Source organism: Pan troglodytes, chromosome 20, assembly GCF_028858775.2.
Source record: "Pan troglodytes isolate AG18354 chromosome 20, NHGRI_mPanTro3-v2.0_pri, whole genome shotgun sequence".
In the NCBI taxonomy this organism is placed as follows: Eukaryota; Metazoa; Chordata; class Mammalia; order Primates; family Hominidae; genus Pan; species Pan troglodytes.
In genome coordinates this window covers 51,733,790-51,752,474 of record NC_072418.2, presented here as the reverse complement: position 1 = coordinate 51,752,474, position 18,685 = coordinate 51,733,790, and the positions used below count along the sequence as shown (strand labels likewise).

General features: G+C 54.7%; 1 protein-coding gene across 7 annotated transcripts; it reads left to right on the top strand.

The window, feature by feature from the left end:
• Window positions 1-2,904: 2,904 nt before the first annotated feature.
• BCAT2 (branched chain amino acid transaminase 2) lies at window positions 2,905-18,685 on the top strand. Of its 7 annotated transcripts, none has more exons than XM_001171838.8 (11): window positions 2,905-3,076; window positions 6,886-6,960; window positions 7,243-7,443; window positions 13,494-13,604; window positions 13,691-13,810; window positions 13,953-14,116; window positions 16,461-16,603; window positions 16,772-16,857; window positions 17,078-17,218; window positions 17,294-17,368; window positions 18,284-18,685. In XM_001171838.8, the coding sequence occupies exons 1-11, from the start codon at window positions 3,053-3,055 to the stop codon at window positions 18,320-18,322; spliced, it is 1,179 nt and encodes a 392-aa protein (XP_001171838.3). In that variant the 5' UTR covers window positions 2,905-3,052; the 3' UTR covers window positions 18,323-18,685. The 7 variants fall into 7 exon arrangements, with proteins under 7 accessions (XP_001171838.3, XP_016791952.1, XP_063658116.1 ...); XM_016936458.4 differs by having other exon boundaries at window positions 3,059-3,251; XM_016936460.3 differs by lacking the exon at window positions 2,905-3,076 and adding an exon at window positions 3,161-3,265.

Below are 18,685 nucleotides of genomic sequence, written 5' to 3'. Positions count from 1 at the left end.
GTAGAGCGGTTTGGCTTCACCAGCGCGCTAACTAAAGGCCCGCAGGGGAGAGTAAATTAAGCGCTAATTAGGAGGTAATGGAGGGGGAGACGCAGAAGGCCCTCTTACTCTTGGCCCTCAGGGAAAAGGAGTTTTCCTCTCACTGCCTGTAGAATAGGAAGGTGGCTGGCAAGAAAAGTCCAAAGGGAAGAGAAAGTAGGGGGTTGAGACATCTGGATCAGAGGGAGGAGGGGCTGAAACTCCTGGGTTTTGGTCCGCAGGGCACTGGGGGACGCAGACTCCCCAGCTGGACCCAGGAGGGGCGCAGGGCCCGGGTGCGCTGGCGTCCCCCAGGTGAGGGGTGGAGCTGCAGGGCTGCTGCGGATTGGCTGTGGCCGGGGGGGCGTGTGCACCAACCGCTGATTGGCCGCGGCGGGGGCGGGAGCTGTCAGTGGGCCCCGACCCTACAGCCCGGGGCTGGCGGGTGGGGCAGGAGGACTGGGGCGGAGCGCAGAAAAACAGGGCGACGCCCTGTGAGGGAAGGGTCCCGCGGTTTGGCTGTTTGGGCCTGTGGCTGTTAGGGGTGGCAGGATAGTGACCCGGGGACAGGACTTGGGGGCACGGTGGGGGTAGAATTTGGAGACAGAGTGTCCCAGGGTAGGATTGCCGAGACACAATGGCCGAGGGATACGATTTTTTTTTTTTTTTTTTTTTAAATTTGAGACGGAGTCTCACTCTGTCGCCCAGGCTGGAGTGCTGTGGTGCAATGTCGGCTCACTGCAACCTCCGCCTCCCGGGTTCAAGCGATTCTCCTGCCTCAGCCTCCCGAATAGCTGGGATTACAGGCCCCCGGCACCACGCCCAACTAATTTTTGTATTTTTATTTATTTATTTTTATTTATTTTTTTTTTTTTGAGACGGAGTCTCGCCCTGTCACCCAGGCTGGAATGCAGTGGCGCGATCTCGGCTCACCGCAACCTCCGCCTCCAGGGTTCAAATGATTCTCCTGCCTCAGCCTCCCTAGTAGCTGGGATTACAGGCGCACGCCACCACACCCGGCTAATTTTTGTATCTTTAGTAGAGATGGGGTTTCACCATGTTGGTCAGGCGGGTCTTGAACTTCTGACCTTGTGATCCGCCCACCTCGGCCTCCCAAAGTGCTGGAATTACAGGCGTGAGCCACCGTGCCTGGCCTTAATTTTTGTATTTTTAGTAGAGACGGGGTTTCACCATGTTAGCCAGGATGGTCTTGAACTCCTGACCTCAGGTGATCCACCGGCCTTGGCCCCCAAAGTGCTGGGATTACAGGCGTGAGCCACCGCGCCCAGCCGGGGACCTGATTTGAGTGCCACAGTAACCCGCAGGTTTTGGGGGCACAGTAACAGAGGAGCACAATTTAGGGGCCGGTGCCGCAGCTTTGAGTTGCTAGAGGTCAGAGGCATCCTGAAGGGCAGTGATTGGCTAACTCTGGGGTCCTGATGCTGTGGAGACACTCCTGGAGGGATAATCAGGAAGCCCTGCGCTGGGGACTATTCACCGATGAGTGCAGGATTGACAGTTTTCAGGCTTCTCAGATGATAAGGGACTGGAAGGAGCCCTGGTGAACCGTGTGTGTTTTTACCTCTTAAAGAGTCAAGCCAGGCGTGGTGGCTCACGCCTGTAATCCCAGCACTTTGGGAGGCTGAGGTGGGGGGATCACGAGGTCAGGAGTTCCAGACCAGCCATGGCCAACATGGTGAAACCCCAGTCTCTACTAAAAATACAAAAATTAGCCAGGCGTGGTGGCAGGCGCCTGTAATCCCAGCTACTCAGGAGGCTGAGGCAGGAGAACTGCTTGAACCCGGGAGGCGGAGGTTGCAGTGAGCCGAGATCGCGCCACTGCCCTCCAGCCTGGGCTACACATACATCTTTTTCGTTGATAGGAAAAAATACTGGAACAGGGCAGTATCCAGGCTGCAAAGTGAGGCTGCCCTTTATCCCTACCTGCGGCCCTCTTCAGAAGCCCTTCTCCAAAGCACCATTCCCGTTCCTGTGCATTGACGTGGTGTCCGCGTCGCTAAGGGAACGTGATACACGGAATGTCCTGCTCCTTGCCTTTCCCTTTCTTTACCTCGTGCTGCTTATGCTTGCCAGCGATCCGCGACAAAAAATGCATTTTTGCTCCCAAGGAAATGCTTTTTTGAAAACCGTTGCATGCACATTAGTACCTGGCTTGAGTGTGGCTGGAACACAGCCTGGGTGGGGACCGTATTTCTTTTTTCTTTTTTTTCTTTTCTTTTTTTTTTCTTTGAGACGGAGTTCTGCTCTTGTTGCTCAGGCTGGAGTGCAATGGCGCCATCTCGGCTCACCGCAACCTCGGCCTCCCGGGTTCAAGCAATTCTTCTACCTCAGCCTCCCGAGTAGCTGGGACTACAGGCGTCTACCACCACTCCCAGCTAATTTTTGTATTTTTAGTAGGGCGGGGTTTCACCATGTTGGTCAGGGTGGTCTCGAACTCTTGACCTCAGGTGATCCGCCCGCCTCGGCCTCCCAAAATGCTGGGATTACAGGTGTGAGCCACCAAGCCAGGCTTTTTTTTTTTTTTTTGAGACGGAGTCTCACTCTGTCGCCCAGGCTGGAGTGCAGTGGCATCATCTCGGCTCACTGCAACCTCTGCCTCCCCGATTCAAGCAATTCTCCTGCCTCAGCTTTCCGAGTAGCTAAGATTACAGGCGCCCGCCACCACGCCCGGCTAATTTTTTGTATTTTTAGTAGAGACGGGGTTTCATCATGTTGGACCAGGCTGGTCTCTAACTCCTGACCTCAGGTAATCCGCCCGCTTCGGCCTCCCAAAGTGCTAAGATTACAGACCTGAGCCACTTCGCCTGGCAGGGACCGTATTTCAAGTCCTGCCCTCCCACCAGCGCCTGCGCCCCGCAGCAGTGTCTGGCTCCCTGCCGACGCCCTGGAGCTGGGACGGCCTGGGGCGCTGGTCGGCCGCCTTCCCCCAGAAGGAGGCGTGAGCGGGGCGTGGCCGGAACGTCTCTCTTCGGGGCCGCGCCCCGGGCGGGCACAGTTACGCGCCGCACGGATCATGGCCGCAGCCGCTCTGGGGCAGGTGGGTTCGCAGCCCCGCGCCGGGGTCTGTGAAATAACCGGGGGAGGCGCACTTCCGGGAAGACCACTGGCCTGCAGCCGGTCCGACTCGGCGCCGCTCTTCCCGCCCTGGGGTTCCGCTGCAGGGCGCGGAGGAGGATGGCGCCCTTTGGAAAGGAGCACGAGGCTTTAATGGGGTGAGGGGGAGCAGGTAGACGCGGATGAGGTGGGGCAAGTAATTGGTGGGGAGGTTAAAAAAAAAAAAAAAAGGGAAACATGGTGGGGGACCCTGTAATGAGGGAGGCGTGGGGGTGGGGAGGTTGTGATTTGGGGAGCGGAGCCCTGGGGTGCGGTGGGGCATCAGCCTGTGCGGGAGCTGGAATAAAGGGGCCCAGACCTCCAGGGCCGGGTGCAGGTGAGGGCAGAGTTGGACCTCAAGTGTCAGCTCTGGGAATTGGACTCAAGGTCCTATTTCTTGGAATGAAAGTTGAAAAAAATAGAGATGGGGATTGCTGTGCTTCCCAAACTCCTATCTGAAGCTTTGCACCTGGATTGGAAATCGAGGCAGCGTCTCATGGTCAAAGTGACAGATGCTGCAGGCTGGCTGAGACGATCCCTTCTGACTGTGCGATGTCAAACAGCAGCAGCGTTTCCCAGAGTCTATGATTTCAGAGAACAAGGTTTCTCAGCGAGGAAGGAAACAGCCAAAGAAAGGGGTCATTACAAGCCTTCACAGCTGCGGTGTAACCTTGGGAGAACTGTCTGTTAACTTTACACCTGACTTTATTTGAGTCTCTTATCCTAGCTGATGAATGTCAGGGCAGAATTTCACTTTTTTCGGCTCTTAGTGACTGATAGGGATAGTCCTGGGATACCTGGGGTATGTGGGCAATCTGGGCTTTAGTGGTGACATTCCTGGACTGTGGTGGGGCAGTACTGGGCTTTGACAGGTCCACTTGGGACTGATGTGGACCGTCTCATCATGGCACAGTTCTGGTGTCATAGAATGGCCCTGAACTCATGATGGGACATTCCTAGGCTCTGATGAAGATAGAGATATCCTGTAATGGAGATAATTGGGCTGAGTCCTCAGCTGTGATGGGGACAGTCCCGGGGTGTGGAGGGGACAGTGCTGGACCATGGTAGGGACAGTCTGGAAGGTACTGGCCTAGACAGCAACATAGGGATAGTCCTGGGGATTGAAAAAGACAACAATGGGATTTTTTTTTTTTTAATTTCAGACCTGGTGAATAGGAAATAAGCCCTGATATTTGGCAGAGACAATGCTGGTTATAATGGGGAAAAGTGCTGGGCTTTGGATGGGGGACATTCCTGAGCTGTTTGGGACAGTACTCGGCTCTGCTGGGGACCAGTTCTGATAAGTTACAGGCACAATCTGGACTTGTGATGTGGAGCATCTTGGGCCGTCATAGAACAGCCCTGGTCTGTGATGGGGGCAGTTCTAGACGTGATGGAGTCATGTGTGGGCTGTGACAAGGGCAGACTGCGGTATGATGGGGTCTCTCCGGGGCCGTGATATGGGGACAGTCCTGGAGTATGGAGGGCATTGCTGGGCTTTGACAGTGACACTCCTGGTCTTTGATGGTGATACTCCTGGGCTGTATGGGACATAATGGAGGTTCTATCACATTATAGAGACCTGCCCTGTGAACCCCCAAACGTACTTTATTTCTTTGTCTCGTCTTTTCTTTTTGACCGAGTCTTGCTCTGTTGCTCAGGCTGGAGTGCCGTGGCACGATCTCAGCTCACTGTAACCTCCGCCTCATGGGTTCAAGCGACTGTCGTGCCTCAGCCTCCTGAGTAGATGGGCTCAAGCTATCCACCTGCCTCAGATTACGGGCGTGAGCCACCATGCTGGTCTTTTTTTTTTTTTTTTTAGAGAGACACTCTATCACTCATGCTGGAGTGTAGCAGTGTGATCATAGCTCACCACAGCCTTGACCTACTGGGCTCAGGTGATCCTCCCACCTTAGCCTTCTGAGTAACTGGAATTACAGGTGTGTGCCACCATACCTGGCTAATTTTTAAATTGTTTGTAGAGACAGGGTCTTGCTATATTGCCCAGGCTGATCTTGAACTCCTGGCCTCATGCAGTCCTCCCACCTCTGTCTCCCAAAGTGCCGTGATTACAGGCATGAGCTACTGAGCCAGCTGCCTACTTTCTTTCTTTGTTTTTTTTTTTTTTTTAATTGAGACAGAGAGTCTTGCTCTGTCGCCCAGGCTGGAGTGCAGTGGCACCATCTCGACTCACTGCAACCTCCGCCTCCTGGGTTTAAGCAATTCTCCTGCCTCAGCTTCCCAAGTTGCTGGGACTACAGGCGCCCGCCACCATGCCCAGTTAACTTGTATTTTCTGTAGAGACAGGGTCTCCCTATGTTGCCCAGGCTGGTCTTGAACACCTGGCCTCAAGCTATCCTCCTGCCTCGGCCTCCCACAGCGCTGGGATTACAGGCGCGAGCCACTGCGTGTGGCCTCTTTCTATGATTAGATCTATTTTGGCATCTCTTGTTTCTTGGCGTCAATTTCTGGTTTTGTTTTTTTTTTTTTTTTTTTCTGTTTGTGCGCCCCTTTCTGTGTTTCTTTTTCTCATCCTTCCTCTTCCATCTCTTACTCTCTTTTTTTCATCTTGGCTCTGAGGGCAGCTCTCCTGCCCACAGGCTGGCTGTCGCACTGTGTTTGTCTCTCTCGTACTGTGGGTGTCCTATCCCTCTGGGCAGAAGCATGGCTGCAAGGCTGAGCAGTCTAGATGTCGCCACCCAAAGGCAATCCAGGGACCCACGCTCTGATCACCCCGTAATCCCTGGAGCCTCACACCAGCAAGACCACGCTGCAGGCCCATCTCCCAGCAACTCACCTAGCGACAAGTGACCACGCCCATTCACGTCCATCTTCCAGAATCAGTACCAACTCACCCAGCTCACAGGGCAGGCCAGGCCAGGCCACTCTGTCTCTCTCAACCTCACGCCCCAACGCCTCCCCACAGGGCTGGGGAAAGAGGCCTTGTGAGGTCAAAGGTCACCAGAGAGGGCCCAACCTGCTGGACACAGCCAGACCTGCTCTTCCTACTCCCCTCTGGGAGGACCCGCCTGAGCCTCATGCAGTGAGGACTGCAGTGGCTCCCCAGGCCCCTGTAGCTGCCCCTCAGCCCCAGGGGCTGAAGGGAATTGGAGTCACTGCCAAAATGGGTTTGGGTTTCAGGTAATCAGAGCCCAGTTGATTGAATACCTTCAGACAATAAGCACCTGTACTCTTGGGTCTGGCGGAGGAGGGGCTGGGGACGTGGACTCCTGGGTCTGAGGGAGGAGGGGCTGGGGGCCCAGACTTCGGGTCTGAGGGAGGAGGCAGCTAGAGTCTGGACTCTTACTTAGGTCTGAGGGAGGCGGGCCTGGGGTCTGCACCCCTGAGCTCTGGGGGAGCAGGACCTGTCGGTCCCTTGGTCTTCTAAGGCCTGTCAGCACTTGGGTACCCGGAGGCCTTCACTTACCTGTGTGCCTTCCCTGGTCGTTTTCTTGTCTGAGCTGATCTCCAGGCTGCGACCAAAGGTCTCTGGGGTGGGAGGCGCTTGCGTTTGACTTTGCCCCAGCATGGAGGAGGGGGCGGGAGCTGACTCAGCTCTTTCCAGGGAGCCCTTGTCAGGGCAGGGAGGGGACTTGGCCTCCTTCAGGACCACCTGCCCCTATCTAGAATGGACTGAAACTGGGACAGAACAGGCAGGCCAGTGGGACCTCCAAGTGCAGGAGGTGGCGAGCGGGCTGCCAGGGCCCCTGCTGTGCCCCACTCACCCCCTCTCTCACTTCTTTCTCCACCCAGATCTGGGCACGAAAGCTTCTCTCTGTCCCTTGGCTTCTGTGTGGTCCCAGAAGATATGCCTCCTCCAGTTTCAAGGTGAAAGGAGGGAACTCGATGCTTGGCTTTGAGAGAGGAGGGGGCTGGCAGCTGGTTTTGGGCATCTCCAAAAGGTCCACAGCCCAGAGATGGCAGTGAGTGGTGGTAGCTTAACAGCCTGCCATTAGGCCACAGACAAGGGATGAAACTGCATGTCCCAGAATCCTCCAGGGTGACAGGTCCTTCTTCTCTATGGGTCTGAGGCCCAGGGCTTCATGGGAGTTGTAGTTTTTCAGCTGGGAGGTTGTGGCCAGATTCTAGGATACCCCTGTCTTTCCTCAGGCTGCAGACCTGCAGCTGGAAATGACACAGAAGCCTCATAAGAAGCCTGGCCCCGGCGAGTCCCTGGTGTTTGGGAAGACATTTACCGACCACATGCTGATGGTGGAATGGAATGACAAGGGCTGGGGCCAGCCCCGAATCCAGCCCTTCCAGAACCTCACGCTGCACCCAGCCTCCTCCAGCCTCCACTACTCCCTGCAGGTGGCATGGCGGCCGGCCTCTCTCCCTGTCCCTGTCTGCATCTCCTCCTCCTTGCTGTGTCTCTTGCCAGGTGCACCTCTCTTGGTTTGTTTGTTGTGTGTTTCTCCTTTCTGTGCATTCACCATTTGTTTTCTGAGGCCTTCCATGTTCCAGGCTCATGCTTGGTGATGTTGGGTTCCCCGAGATGAGCAGACCCGGTTCCTTCACTTGGAAAACCCCATGCTGTGGGCATAACTCAGTATGATCTGTGCTCTGATGGAGGCCCTGTGGAGGCCAGTAGAGACCCCCAGCCTCACTTGAAAGAAAGCATGGCTTCTTCTGGCATAGAGGGAAGCTTAGGGCGGGATGGTGGGAGAGGTGACAGGGTGATGGTAGGAAAGGGGACAGCCGGGGGGCTGGCGGGAGAGGGACAGCCAGGATGATGGCGGGAGAGGGGACAGCCATTGGGGGGGGAGATGGTGGGGGAGGGCACAGCCAGGGGGATGGCGGGAGAGGGGACAGCCAGGGGAGGGATGGCGGGAGAGGAACAGCCAGGGGAGGGATGGCGGGAGAGGGGACAGCCAGGGGAGGGATGGTGGGAGAGGGGACAGCCAGGGGAGGGATGGTGGGAGACAGACAGCCGGGGGAGGGATGGCGGGAGAGGGACAGCCGGGGGAGGGATGGCGGGAGAGGGACAGCCGGGGGAGGGATGGCGGGAGAGGAGACAGCCCAGGGGGGATGGCGGGAGAGGGGACAGTTGGAGATGGTGGGAAGGGGGACAGTCGGGGGGCGATGGCAGGAGTGGAGACAGCCAATCCAAACCCCAAACGGGAGTAGAGCCTGGTACATTTGGGAGAAATTGTAGTGTTGGAGCATGGTTAAGGAGGCTGAAAATGTCAGGGCCATGGAGGAGCTGAGGGGCTGGGGCCTTGTCCAAGGGTGCTGGGAGCCACTGAGGGCTCTGAGGAAGGGAGGGGCAGGGCCATGTCTGGGTATAGTAGGAGCCCTCTCAGGCCATGTAGAGGGCAAGAGTTGCAGGCTAGGAAGCCGGGCTGGTGACCAGGTAGACCTTGGGCCTGTCCCCACATGGGGACCCAGGAGGAGGAGCGGCTTTGTGGCACCTGGTGAGCCTGAGATACTGTGAAGTTTCTAGGAGACAGATCCAGGAGGCATTTGGTTTTAGGACTTATAGCTGCGGCTGAAAGCAAAGTCTTCAGGAGGAAACTTTGGTTGAGACAAGATTTAAGTGAGCATCTTACAGCTCCAGTAACTGGTTAGCAGGTTGGCTGATTTTAGTCCTCCAGGGCACAGTTCTGTGGCATGAAGACTTTTATTCCATTCCTTTCTTTCCTTTCCCTCCCTCCCTCTGTTTTTTCCTTTCTTCCTTCCTTTCCAGAATTTTAAGGTTTTGTTTTTTCCCCTCTCCCCTCCCACTCTGGACATCTAAGCAACACCAGTCGATTCTGTACAGAGCACACACACCTCCAATCGCAGCCAGACACTCCTGCCAGGACATAAGCGTGATGGGCAGGATTCCGCCTGCTGAGCCCCCAGGAAGCTGGTTACTTGGAGACCACCACACACTTCTCCCTTCAGCCCAGCACAGCAGTTGTCCTCTGGCTGGGGACCCAGTACTTTTTCTTCAGTTGAGTGAGAGCAGAGGAAGCCTGTGGCCCTGGCAGACAGAACGCACTGCTGTGATCCCGCAGGTCCAGGGGGCGGAAGGGGGAGGATGAGGGAGTAGGACAATGCCGTCCCTATGTCACCCACACTCCAGGGCATGTGTGGATTGCAGGCCGACCACGTGTATTATTTTTTATTTTATTTTTTCTTATTTATTTATTTAGAGACAGAGTCTCACTCTGTCCCCCAGGTTGGAGTGCAATGATACAATCTCGCTCACTGCAACCTCCGCCTCCCGGGTTCAAGTGATTCTCCTGCCTCAGCCTCCCCAGTAGCTGGGATTACAGGCGCCCGCCACCACACCCGGCTAATTTTTGTATTTTTAGTAAAGCCAGGGTTTCACCATGTTGGCCAGGCTGTTTTCGAACTCCTGACCTCAAGTGATCTGCCCACCTCAGCCTCCCAAAGTGCTGGGATTGCAGGCGTGAGCCACCATGCCTGGCCTTATTTTTTATTATTGTGGTACTAATACGCATACATAATAACACACAGCATCAAATGTGGGATTCCAACCATTTTATTTGTTTATTTATTTATTTATTTATTTATGAGATAGAGTTTCACTCTTGTTGCCCAGGCTGGAGTGCAGTGGCACAATCTTGGCTCACTGCAACCTCTGCCTCCCAGGTTCAAGTGATTCTCCTGCCTCAGCCTCCTGAGTAGCTGGGATTATAGACATGCACCACTATTGGCTAATTTTTGTATATTTAGTAGAGACATGGTTTCACCACGTTGGCCAGGCTGGTCTCAAACTCCCGACCTCAGATGATCCACCGCCTCATCCTCCTGAAGGGCTGGGATTACTGGCGTGAGCCACGGCGCCCAGCCTCCAACCATTTTAAAGCCCATAATTCAGTGGCAGGCAATGTTATGCAACCATCAGCACCATCAAGGTTCAGAACTGTTTAATCCCCCATACCTATTAATCAGTACCCATTGTCCCTCACCTCAGCCCATGACAACCATTAGTCTGCTTTCTGTCTTTGTCTACCTGTATTTGTTTATTTATTATTTTTAAATAATAGGGATGGGGTTTCACCATGTTACCCAGGCTGGTCTTGAACTCCTGAGCTCAAGTGATCCACCTGCTTCGGCCTCCCAAAGTGCTGGGATTACAGGCGTGAGTCACCAAGCCCGGCCACCTGCATTTTTGTTGTTGTTATGACTCTTTTTTTGAGAAAGGGTCTTGCTCTGTAGCCCAGGCTGGAGTGCAGTGGCATGATCTTGGCTCACTGCAGCCTTGACCTCCCAGGCTCCAGCGATCCACCTGCGTCAGCCTTCCCAGTAGCTGGGACCGCAGGTGTGCACCACCATGCCCAGCTAATTTTTTTTTTTTTTTTTTAGGGATGGGGTCTTGTTATGCTGCCCAGGGTGATCTCAGATTTCTAAGCTCAAGTGATCCTCCTGCCTCAGCCTCCCAAAGTCCTGGGATTGCAGGCATGAGCCACTATATCCGGTGTATCCGGGCTCTATTTACCTGGGTTTTGTTTTGTTTTGTTTTTGAGACGGTGTCTTGCTCTGTTTCCCAGGCTGGAGTGCAGTGGCATGGTCTCAGCTCACTGCAACCTCCGCCTCCTAGGCTCAAGTGATCCTCCTGCCTCTGCCTCCCGAGTGGCTAGGACTACAGGCACACACCACCTTGCCCAGTTAATTTTTAAATCTTGTGCAAAGACAGGATCTCACTTTGTTGCCCAGGCTGGTCTCGAACTCCTGGCTTCAAGCAATTCTCTCACCTTAACCTCCCAGTTCTGGGGTTACAGGTATGAGCCATCATACTGGGCCTGGAAATTCTTCTCTATACCTTAAAGCTTGAAGAGCTTTTTCCATCTTTCTTGCAGCCTCATGCTCTATCATCCTAACAATGCACCTCCTTAGGCAATCCCCTACTGTTGGACACTTAGGTTGTTTCCAGTCTATTATAAACAATTTTGCAATAAAGAATCTAGTACAAGGCCAGCTGTGGTGGCTCACCTGTAATCCCAGCACTTTGGGAGGCCGAGGCAGGTGGGTCACCTGAGGTCAGGAGTTCAAGACCAGCTTTGCCAACATGGTGAAACCCCATCTCTACTAAATATACAAAAATTAGCTGGGTGTGGTGGCGGGTGCCTGTAATCCCAGGTACTCAGGAGGCTGAGGCAGGAGAATTGCTTGAACCTGGGAGGCGGAGGTTGCAGTGAGCCGAGATTGCGCCACTGCACTCCAGCCTGGGTGGCAGAGCGAGACTCCATCTCAAAAAAACAAAAAAAAAGGAATCCAGTACACACGTCCCTTCTTTAGTCACTTGTTTAAGTGCAAATGTATCTAGAGGCTCAATTTCGGGAACTGTAGGTCAAAGGATATGTATGCTTGTAATCTTGATATGTATTGCCACATCTACATCTACAGGGTGTGTCAGTTTCCACACCCACCAGCAGAGCCTGTTTCCATACCTTGGACAACCCTTGTCCAAGTTTTAGATCTTTTCCAATCTCCCATGTGGTTTTAAAGGTATCTCAAACTAATTTTAATTTGCATTTTTCTCCCTAGTGATTAATGAAATTGACTATCTTCTCACGAGCTTAAGGGCCACCTGTATTTTCTTTTGTCTGAACTGTCCATTTGCTAGGCTGATTTTTCTATCAGGTTAGGTTTTTAAAAATTCATCTGGGGCTGGGAAGAAGAGGCAGGGGGATTGCTTGAGCTCAGGAGTTCAAGACCAGCCTGGGCAACATAGTAAGACCCTATCTGTACAAGAAATTGGAAAAAAAAAAAAAAAAAGTCCAGTCGTGGTGGCTCACGCCTGTAATCCCAGCACTTTGGGAGGCCGAGGTGGGCGGATCACCTGAGGTCAGGAGTTCAAGACCAGCCTGGCCAACATGGTGAAACCCCGTCTCTACCAAAAACACAAAAATCAGCCGGGCGTGGTTGTAGGCACCTGTAATCCCAGCTACTTGGGAGGTTGAGGCAAAAGAATCGCTTGAACCTGGGAGGTAGAGGTTGCAGTGAGCCAAGATAGAGCACTTCAGCCTGGGCAACAGAGTGAGACTCCATCTCAAATAAAATAAAAAATAAAATTCCCAATCCAAGATATAAAACAGTTATTTTTGTTTCCTTCTATAGCTTTTATGGTGTAATATATATATATATTTTGTTTAGACTTTTAATGCACCTGGAATTTTTTCCGGTGTGAGGTGTGAAATCGAGATTCAACGTAGTTTTTCTCTAGATGGATATTTGGTTATCTATTCCATTATTCAGTCTGCCCACTCATATAGCAGTGTCACTCTGTTTTAAGTATTGTAGATTTATAATCTGTTTTACTACCTGATATGGCTACTCCCTGCCCCTGCCCCATCTTGCCCCTCATTTTTGTGGTGGTGGTTTTTATCCCCCCAAAATACTGTAGCTAGTTTTGCTTGTCTTCCATTCATTTATCTATTCATTCATCAAAAACCCACTATGGGAAAAAAAAAAAAGTCTGGCTGGGCGCAGTGGCTCACGCCTGTAATCCTAGCACTTTGGGAGGCCGAGCCGGGTGGTGGATCAACTAAAAATACAAAAATTAGCTGGGCGTGGTGGCGGGCGCCTGTAATCCCAGCTACCCAGGAGGCCGAGGCACGAGAATCAGTTGGACCTGGGAGGCGGAGGTTGCAATGAGCAGAGATCACGCCACTGCACTCCAGCCTGGGCGACAGAGTGAGACCCTGTCTCAAAACAAAACAAAACAAACACTCTGTGCCAAGCACTGCCTACCCTGGTGCATGGGACTGCAGGAGAGGCTGTCTGGTAAACGTGTCAAGGGTAATCCCTGCCTTCCAGGCTCTTCCACTCTGCAGTGGAGCAGATGCTGAACAAGCAAACTTGGAACCATGGGGCAGTGATCAGGGACAGAGTCTCCAGAAAAAAAAAAACCAGGTCCCAGGCTGGAGTGCAGTGGCATGATCGTGGTTCACTGCAGTCTCAAACTCCCAGGCTCAAGTGATCCTCCCACCACCTTCCAAATACCTGGGACTCCAGTCACGTGCTACCACGTCTGGCTAATTTTCGTATTTTTGGGTGGAGATGGGGTCTTGCTATAATGCATGGGCTGGTCACGAACTCCTACACTCAAGTGATCCTCCTGCCTCGGCCTCCCAAAGTGCTGGGATTACAGGCGTGAGCCACTGAGCCCGGTCGTGTCCTTTGCTCTCTTGAGTCTCCGTGTGTCTCTGCCTGTTTGTCTCTCTGTCTATATCTGTCTCTCTTTTTCTCCATCTCTCTGACCCAGCTGCTAAATCTCCCCGGTGCTCTCCTCTTGGCCTCCATCTTTCAGTTGTCTGTGGCTTTGTGTATCTGTCTCTGTCTGTCTTGGTGTCTCTCATGACTGTCTGGAGATGTCTCTGAGCCTCCCCGCCCGCGTGTCCCCGCAGCTGTTTGAGGGTATGAAGGCGTTCAAAGGCAAAGACCAGCAGGTGCGCCTCTTCCGCCCCTGGCTCAACATGGACCGGATGCTGCGCTCAGCCATGCGCATGTGCCTGCCGGTGAGGGGTCCCGGTCCACCGGGGTGGGGAGGAGGGCTGGGGCCGGGGCAGCAAGGGCCCCTTGACTCATTCAGAATCCCACCCAGAGTTTCGACAAGCTGGAGTTGCTGGAGTGCATCCGCCGGCTCATTGAAGTGGACAAGGACTGGGTCCCCGATGCCGCCGGCACCAGCCTCTATGTGCGGCCTGTGCTCATTGGGAACGAGGTGGGCCCAACTCCAGGGCTGGGAAGCTGGGCTGCGGGGGTTGGATTCTGCAGGGCAGGGGTGGGGTCCTGGAGGCCTGGGCCTGGGGACGGGAAGGGACTGGGGGCCTGGACTCCTGACGCTGCCCCTTTGCCCGTCGCAGCCCTCGCTGGGTGTCAGCCAGCCCACGCGCGCGCTCCTGTTCGTCATTCTCTGCCCAGTGGGTGCTTACTTCCCTGGAGGCTCCGTGACCCCGGTCTCCCTCCTGGCCGACCCAGCCTTCATCCGGGCCTGGGTGGGCGGAGTCGGCAACTACAAGTTAGGTGGGTAAGTAGCACCCCCATCCCCAGAACGACTGGCGCACTGGGCGTTGGAGACACAGGGACCAGCGTGCGTGCTTTCGGCCATGCCTCTGGATGTCACATGAAGGTGACATCATCAGCACCGTGCAGGGCTCAGTGCTAAGTGACCTCCCTGGTCCCTGAAAACAAACCATGGAAGGAAGGAGGAGGGGATTATTTTTCAGATGGACAAAAAGGCTCACAGATGGGAAGGCATTGGGTGGAGGTCAGTGGGGAAACCAGGACTGGTCCCTGGAAGCCTCCAGGAGTAAAGCTTACACTCAGCTCATTGGCTTCTCGCCCCAGAAGCCTCCCCTGATCCCCCAGGCTGGGCTGTGCTCCCCATACCCAGCTCCCACAGTCGTTTGAGCCTCCAAAGCCCCTCACCCCCGTGTGGACTTTCTGTGTAAATCTGTCTCCCAGTGGCCTCAGCTCAGCAGGGCAGGAAGGAGACAGCTGGGTCTCCTGGGCAACCAAGGCAGAGGGTGGGCACTGGCGTGTTGGGACAGGAATGTGGCCCCAGCTGGGGGTGCATTCAGGTCCTTTCAGCCACATCGTGTGAGGTCTCCTGAGGGCCAGGCCCTGTGCTGGCAGAAGCTGGGGACACAGATGAGTCAGCCCCGAGCCCTGCCCTCCTGGGTCTCCCAGGCTGGTGGGAACCCCAGTATTCGGAGCTGCATGTTCTCTGGTGAGGTGACCCAGGGCATTGTGAAAGCCTTCACAGAGGCCAGAGGCGGTGGCTCACGCCTGTAATCCCAGCACTTTGGGAGGCTGAGGCGGGCGGATCACGAGGTCAGGAGATCAAGACCATCCTGATTAACACAGTGAAACCCCATCTCTACTAAAAATACAAAAAAAAAAAAAAAAAAAAAAAATTAGCCGGGCTTGGTGGCAGGCGCCTGTAGTTGCAGCTACTCAGGAGGCTGAGGCAGGAGAATGGTGAGAACCCAGGAGACAGAGCTTGCAGTGAGCCGAGATCGCGCCACTGCACTCCAGCCTGGGCGACAGAGCGAAACTCCATCTCAAAAAAAAAAAAAAGAAAGGTTTCACAGAGGAGGCGACCCTTCAACTAGGTCTGACGAGGAGGGAGGAGGGGGTTTCCTGGGTACAAAAGTCAGCAAACTGTTTCCAGTCCTGGGAACCATGTGTACAGGGACAGAAGGAATAGGATCACAGAAGATGTTCAGGTTACAAAAATAAGTCTGGGTTTTGAAAAATGCTTAGCAGGTATTCATTAGACCCAGGCAGGCCTGGAACACCGGAAGGAGGCTAGGGTCTTGTCTTGGGGCACTGGGGAGCCATGGGAGGCTTGTTAGCAGCTAAGGGGAGAGGCTATCTCTGGGAGAGAGACTCAGAAAGTCATCCAGGTAGCCCAATTCACTGGGGGAGTCCAGGGAAGGTCCAGCACCCAGCCTGGAGGTCTGGAAACACCTCTCGAGGAGGTGACAACAGAAATGGTTATGGAGCCAGGCGCGGTAGCCCACGCCTGTAATCCCAGCACTTTGGGAGGCCGAGGTGGGCGGATCACTCGAGGTCAGGAGTTTGAGACCAGCCTGGCCAACATGGTGAAACCCCGTCTCTACTAAAAATATAAAAATTAAGGCCGGGCGCTGTGGCTCACTCCTGTAATCCCAGCACTTTGGGAGGCTGAGGCGGGCATATAAATATAAATGTAAATATAAATTAGCCGGAAATGGTGCTGCATGCCCCAGTTACTCCAGTTACTCAGGAGGCTGAGGCACGAGAATCGCTTGGACCTGAGAGGCGGAGGTTGCAGTGAGCTGAGATCGCACCACTGCACTCTAGCCCCAGCCTGGGCGACAGAGCAAGACTCTGTCTCAAAAAAAAAAAAAAAAAAAAAAGATAGGGTTTTGAATGACAGCTGAGGATTTGGTCAGTATGAAATGGGTGAGGGCTGGGCGCGGTGGCTCATGCCTGTAATCCCAGCACTTTGGGAGGCTGAGGCGGGCAGATCACCAGGTCAAGAGAGGCTGAGGCAGGAGAATCTCTTGAACCTGGGAGGCGGAGTTTGCAGTGAGCCAAGATCGCACCACTGCACTCCAGCCTGGGTGACAGAGCGAGACTCCGTCTTAAAAAAAAAAAAAGAAAAGAAAAGAAAGACAAGTGGGAAGAGACAGGAGAGAGGGGACATAACCATTTAGGGTCCTGATGCCAAATGAAAAGTCAAGGATTCCATCTCAGGGGAACTGGGGAGCCCTGCGAGAGCTGTGAGCAGGGAGACGGGAGAGAGTAGGATGAGCCTCCTCTGGGGCTGGGCTGGGGAAGGATGGGGCTCCCTTGCCCCACCCAACCAGGCTGCCCTCCACCAGGAATTATGGGCCCACCGTGTTAGTGCAACAGGAGGCACTCAAGCGGGGCTGTGAACAGGTCCTCTGGCTGTATGGGCCCGACCACCAGCTCACCGAGGTGGGAACCATGAACATCTTTGTCTACTGGACCCACGAAGATGGGGGTAAGCCCACCCATGACCCAGCCCGAACCCTGGTGGAAGTGGGTGGCACCATCATTCCTGGCAGGTTACAGGCCCCAGGGATTCTGGGATGGGGGAAGGGGGTGGCTCTTAAGATCGGGGTGCTAGGGGGTGAGAGGTAACATCTTCCACCCCTTACACCTGCTCTAGTGCTGGAGCTGGTGACGCCCCCGCTGAATGGTGTTATCCTGCCTGGAGTGGTCAGACAGAGTCTACTGGACATGGCTCAGACCTGGGTGAGGACATGGCATCTTCTGGTGATGGGCGCCATGTGCCAGGGGCCAGGGCATCAGAGGGCTGGGACTGGGGCACACTGGCATGTCTCTGCCCCTTCTCCTGGGTCTGTCTCTCCCGTTGGGCCTCTGTCTTTCTCACTATCCTCAGGGAGGGAGAGGTGGAAGTCTGCAGCAGGGCAACCCTCTGGGGACACATGTGTCTCTGCCAACTGCCCTGCAGGGTGAGTTCCGGGTGGTGGAGCGCACGATCACCATGAAGCAGTTGCTGCGGGCCCTGGAGGAGGGCCGCGTGCGGGAAGTCTTTGGCTCGGGCACCGCTTGCCAGGTCTGCCCAGTGCACCGAATCCTGTACAAAGACAGGGTGAGGCGGGGCTGCCATTGTGGGTGGGACGGAAGGAGGGGAGGGGCTTGGTCCTCACCGCACCTTCTGTCCCAGAACCTCCACATTCCCACCATGGAAAATGGGCCTGAGCTGATCCTCCGCTTCCAGAAGGAGCTGAAGGAGATCCAGGTGAGCTGCAGGGAGCTGGGGAATGGGCTGGGAGCTTGTTCCCTGGAGAAGTTGGTGTCCCATGAGCCCCTGGGCTAACAGCCAGCCTCCTTCAGTAGTACCAGGAACAGATAATGGCCTTTCTTATTGAGGCCCTGGAGAGTGGGCTTTCCGTGCTGCTCTGTGGCCTGGAAAACCCCTTGGGGCTAAATCACCCTTTCCTGGGAGCTCCCGGAGCCCTGGATATGTCTTCAGCTTTGGAAACCCCTTCCTGTGATCCTCTGCGGCTCCTGAGTGCCCTGGTGGGAGAAACTCCCTCCCTGTGATCCTCTGCTGCCCCGGGTGCCCTGGTGGGAGAAAGGCCCTTTCCATGAATCACTGAGACCTTAGCCAGCCCTCTGGCCATCTCAGAGGTTGGCCTCCCAAGATTCCCTGGAGCCCTGGGCTATCCCTTTGGCCGGAGAAAGCTTCCTCCCATGAGCCTCTGGACCTTGGCCCCTCTCTGGCACCAGACTGTTTAATCCCATAAATCTCTGGGGGTATTCCCGTCTTCTGGGCCAAGATCTCTTTCCCAAGAATCTCTGGGCTCCTTTCCCAGACCTAGAGCTACATTTCTGTAAACTTTTGTGCATCAGGACCTAGAACTACACATCCTCTGACTATCTGGGCTTTCTGAGCTGAAAGTGACTTTTTCCAAGAGCCTTAGAGGCCTGGCCATAATTCCTGTCTTCAGAACTACATCTCCCGGAAGCCTCTGCGCCGCCTTAGCCTTGATTCCCCGTTCCCATCATTGTTGGGGGCCCTCTGGGAAGTGGACTACATTTCCCGTGAGCCGCTGGGGCACAGCTCCGTAGGCACTCGGCCTGGAACACCCCAGGGCCTACTGGGAGTTGTAGTGCAGCTTCCACTTCACGCACTGCCTCCGTTGTTCCGCAGTACGGAATCAGAGCCCACGAGTGGATGTTCCCGGTGTGAAGCTGCAGGCTGTGCTCCAGATCCACCGACCCGTAGCATCTCGTCACGCCAGCACTCGCCTCCCTACCAATGACTCACCTGAAGTGCAATACGAAATAAAAGGCCAGCGGGCGGCGTCTGGGTCTCTGGCGCCCCCATGTGGTTGCGACACTCCCAAAGCCGTAAGGGCCGACCCAGGCATCTTGGCCCCCAGCCCCTCGTCGCGGGTTCAGGTCCTCCCATTACTCCTTGTCGTAAGGTCAAGGATACACCTTGGCCCCGATTCCGGATCTCTCCGTTCTCAGGCCAGACCCCTGGTGCTGCCGTTGATTTTTTTTTTCTCTGTCTTTGCTGCAATTTTGAAATAAAATGCCAAAGAACACA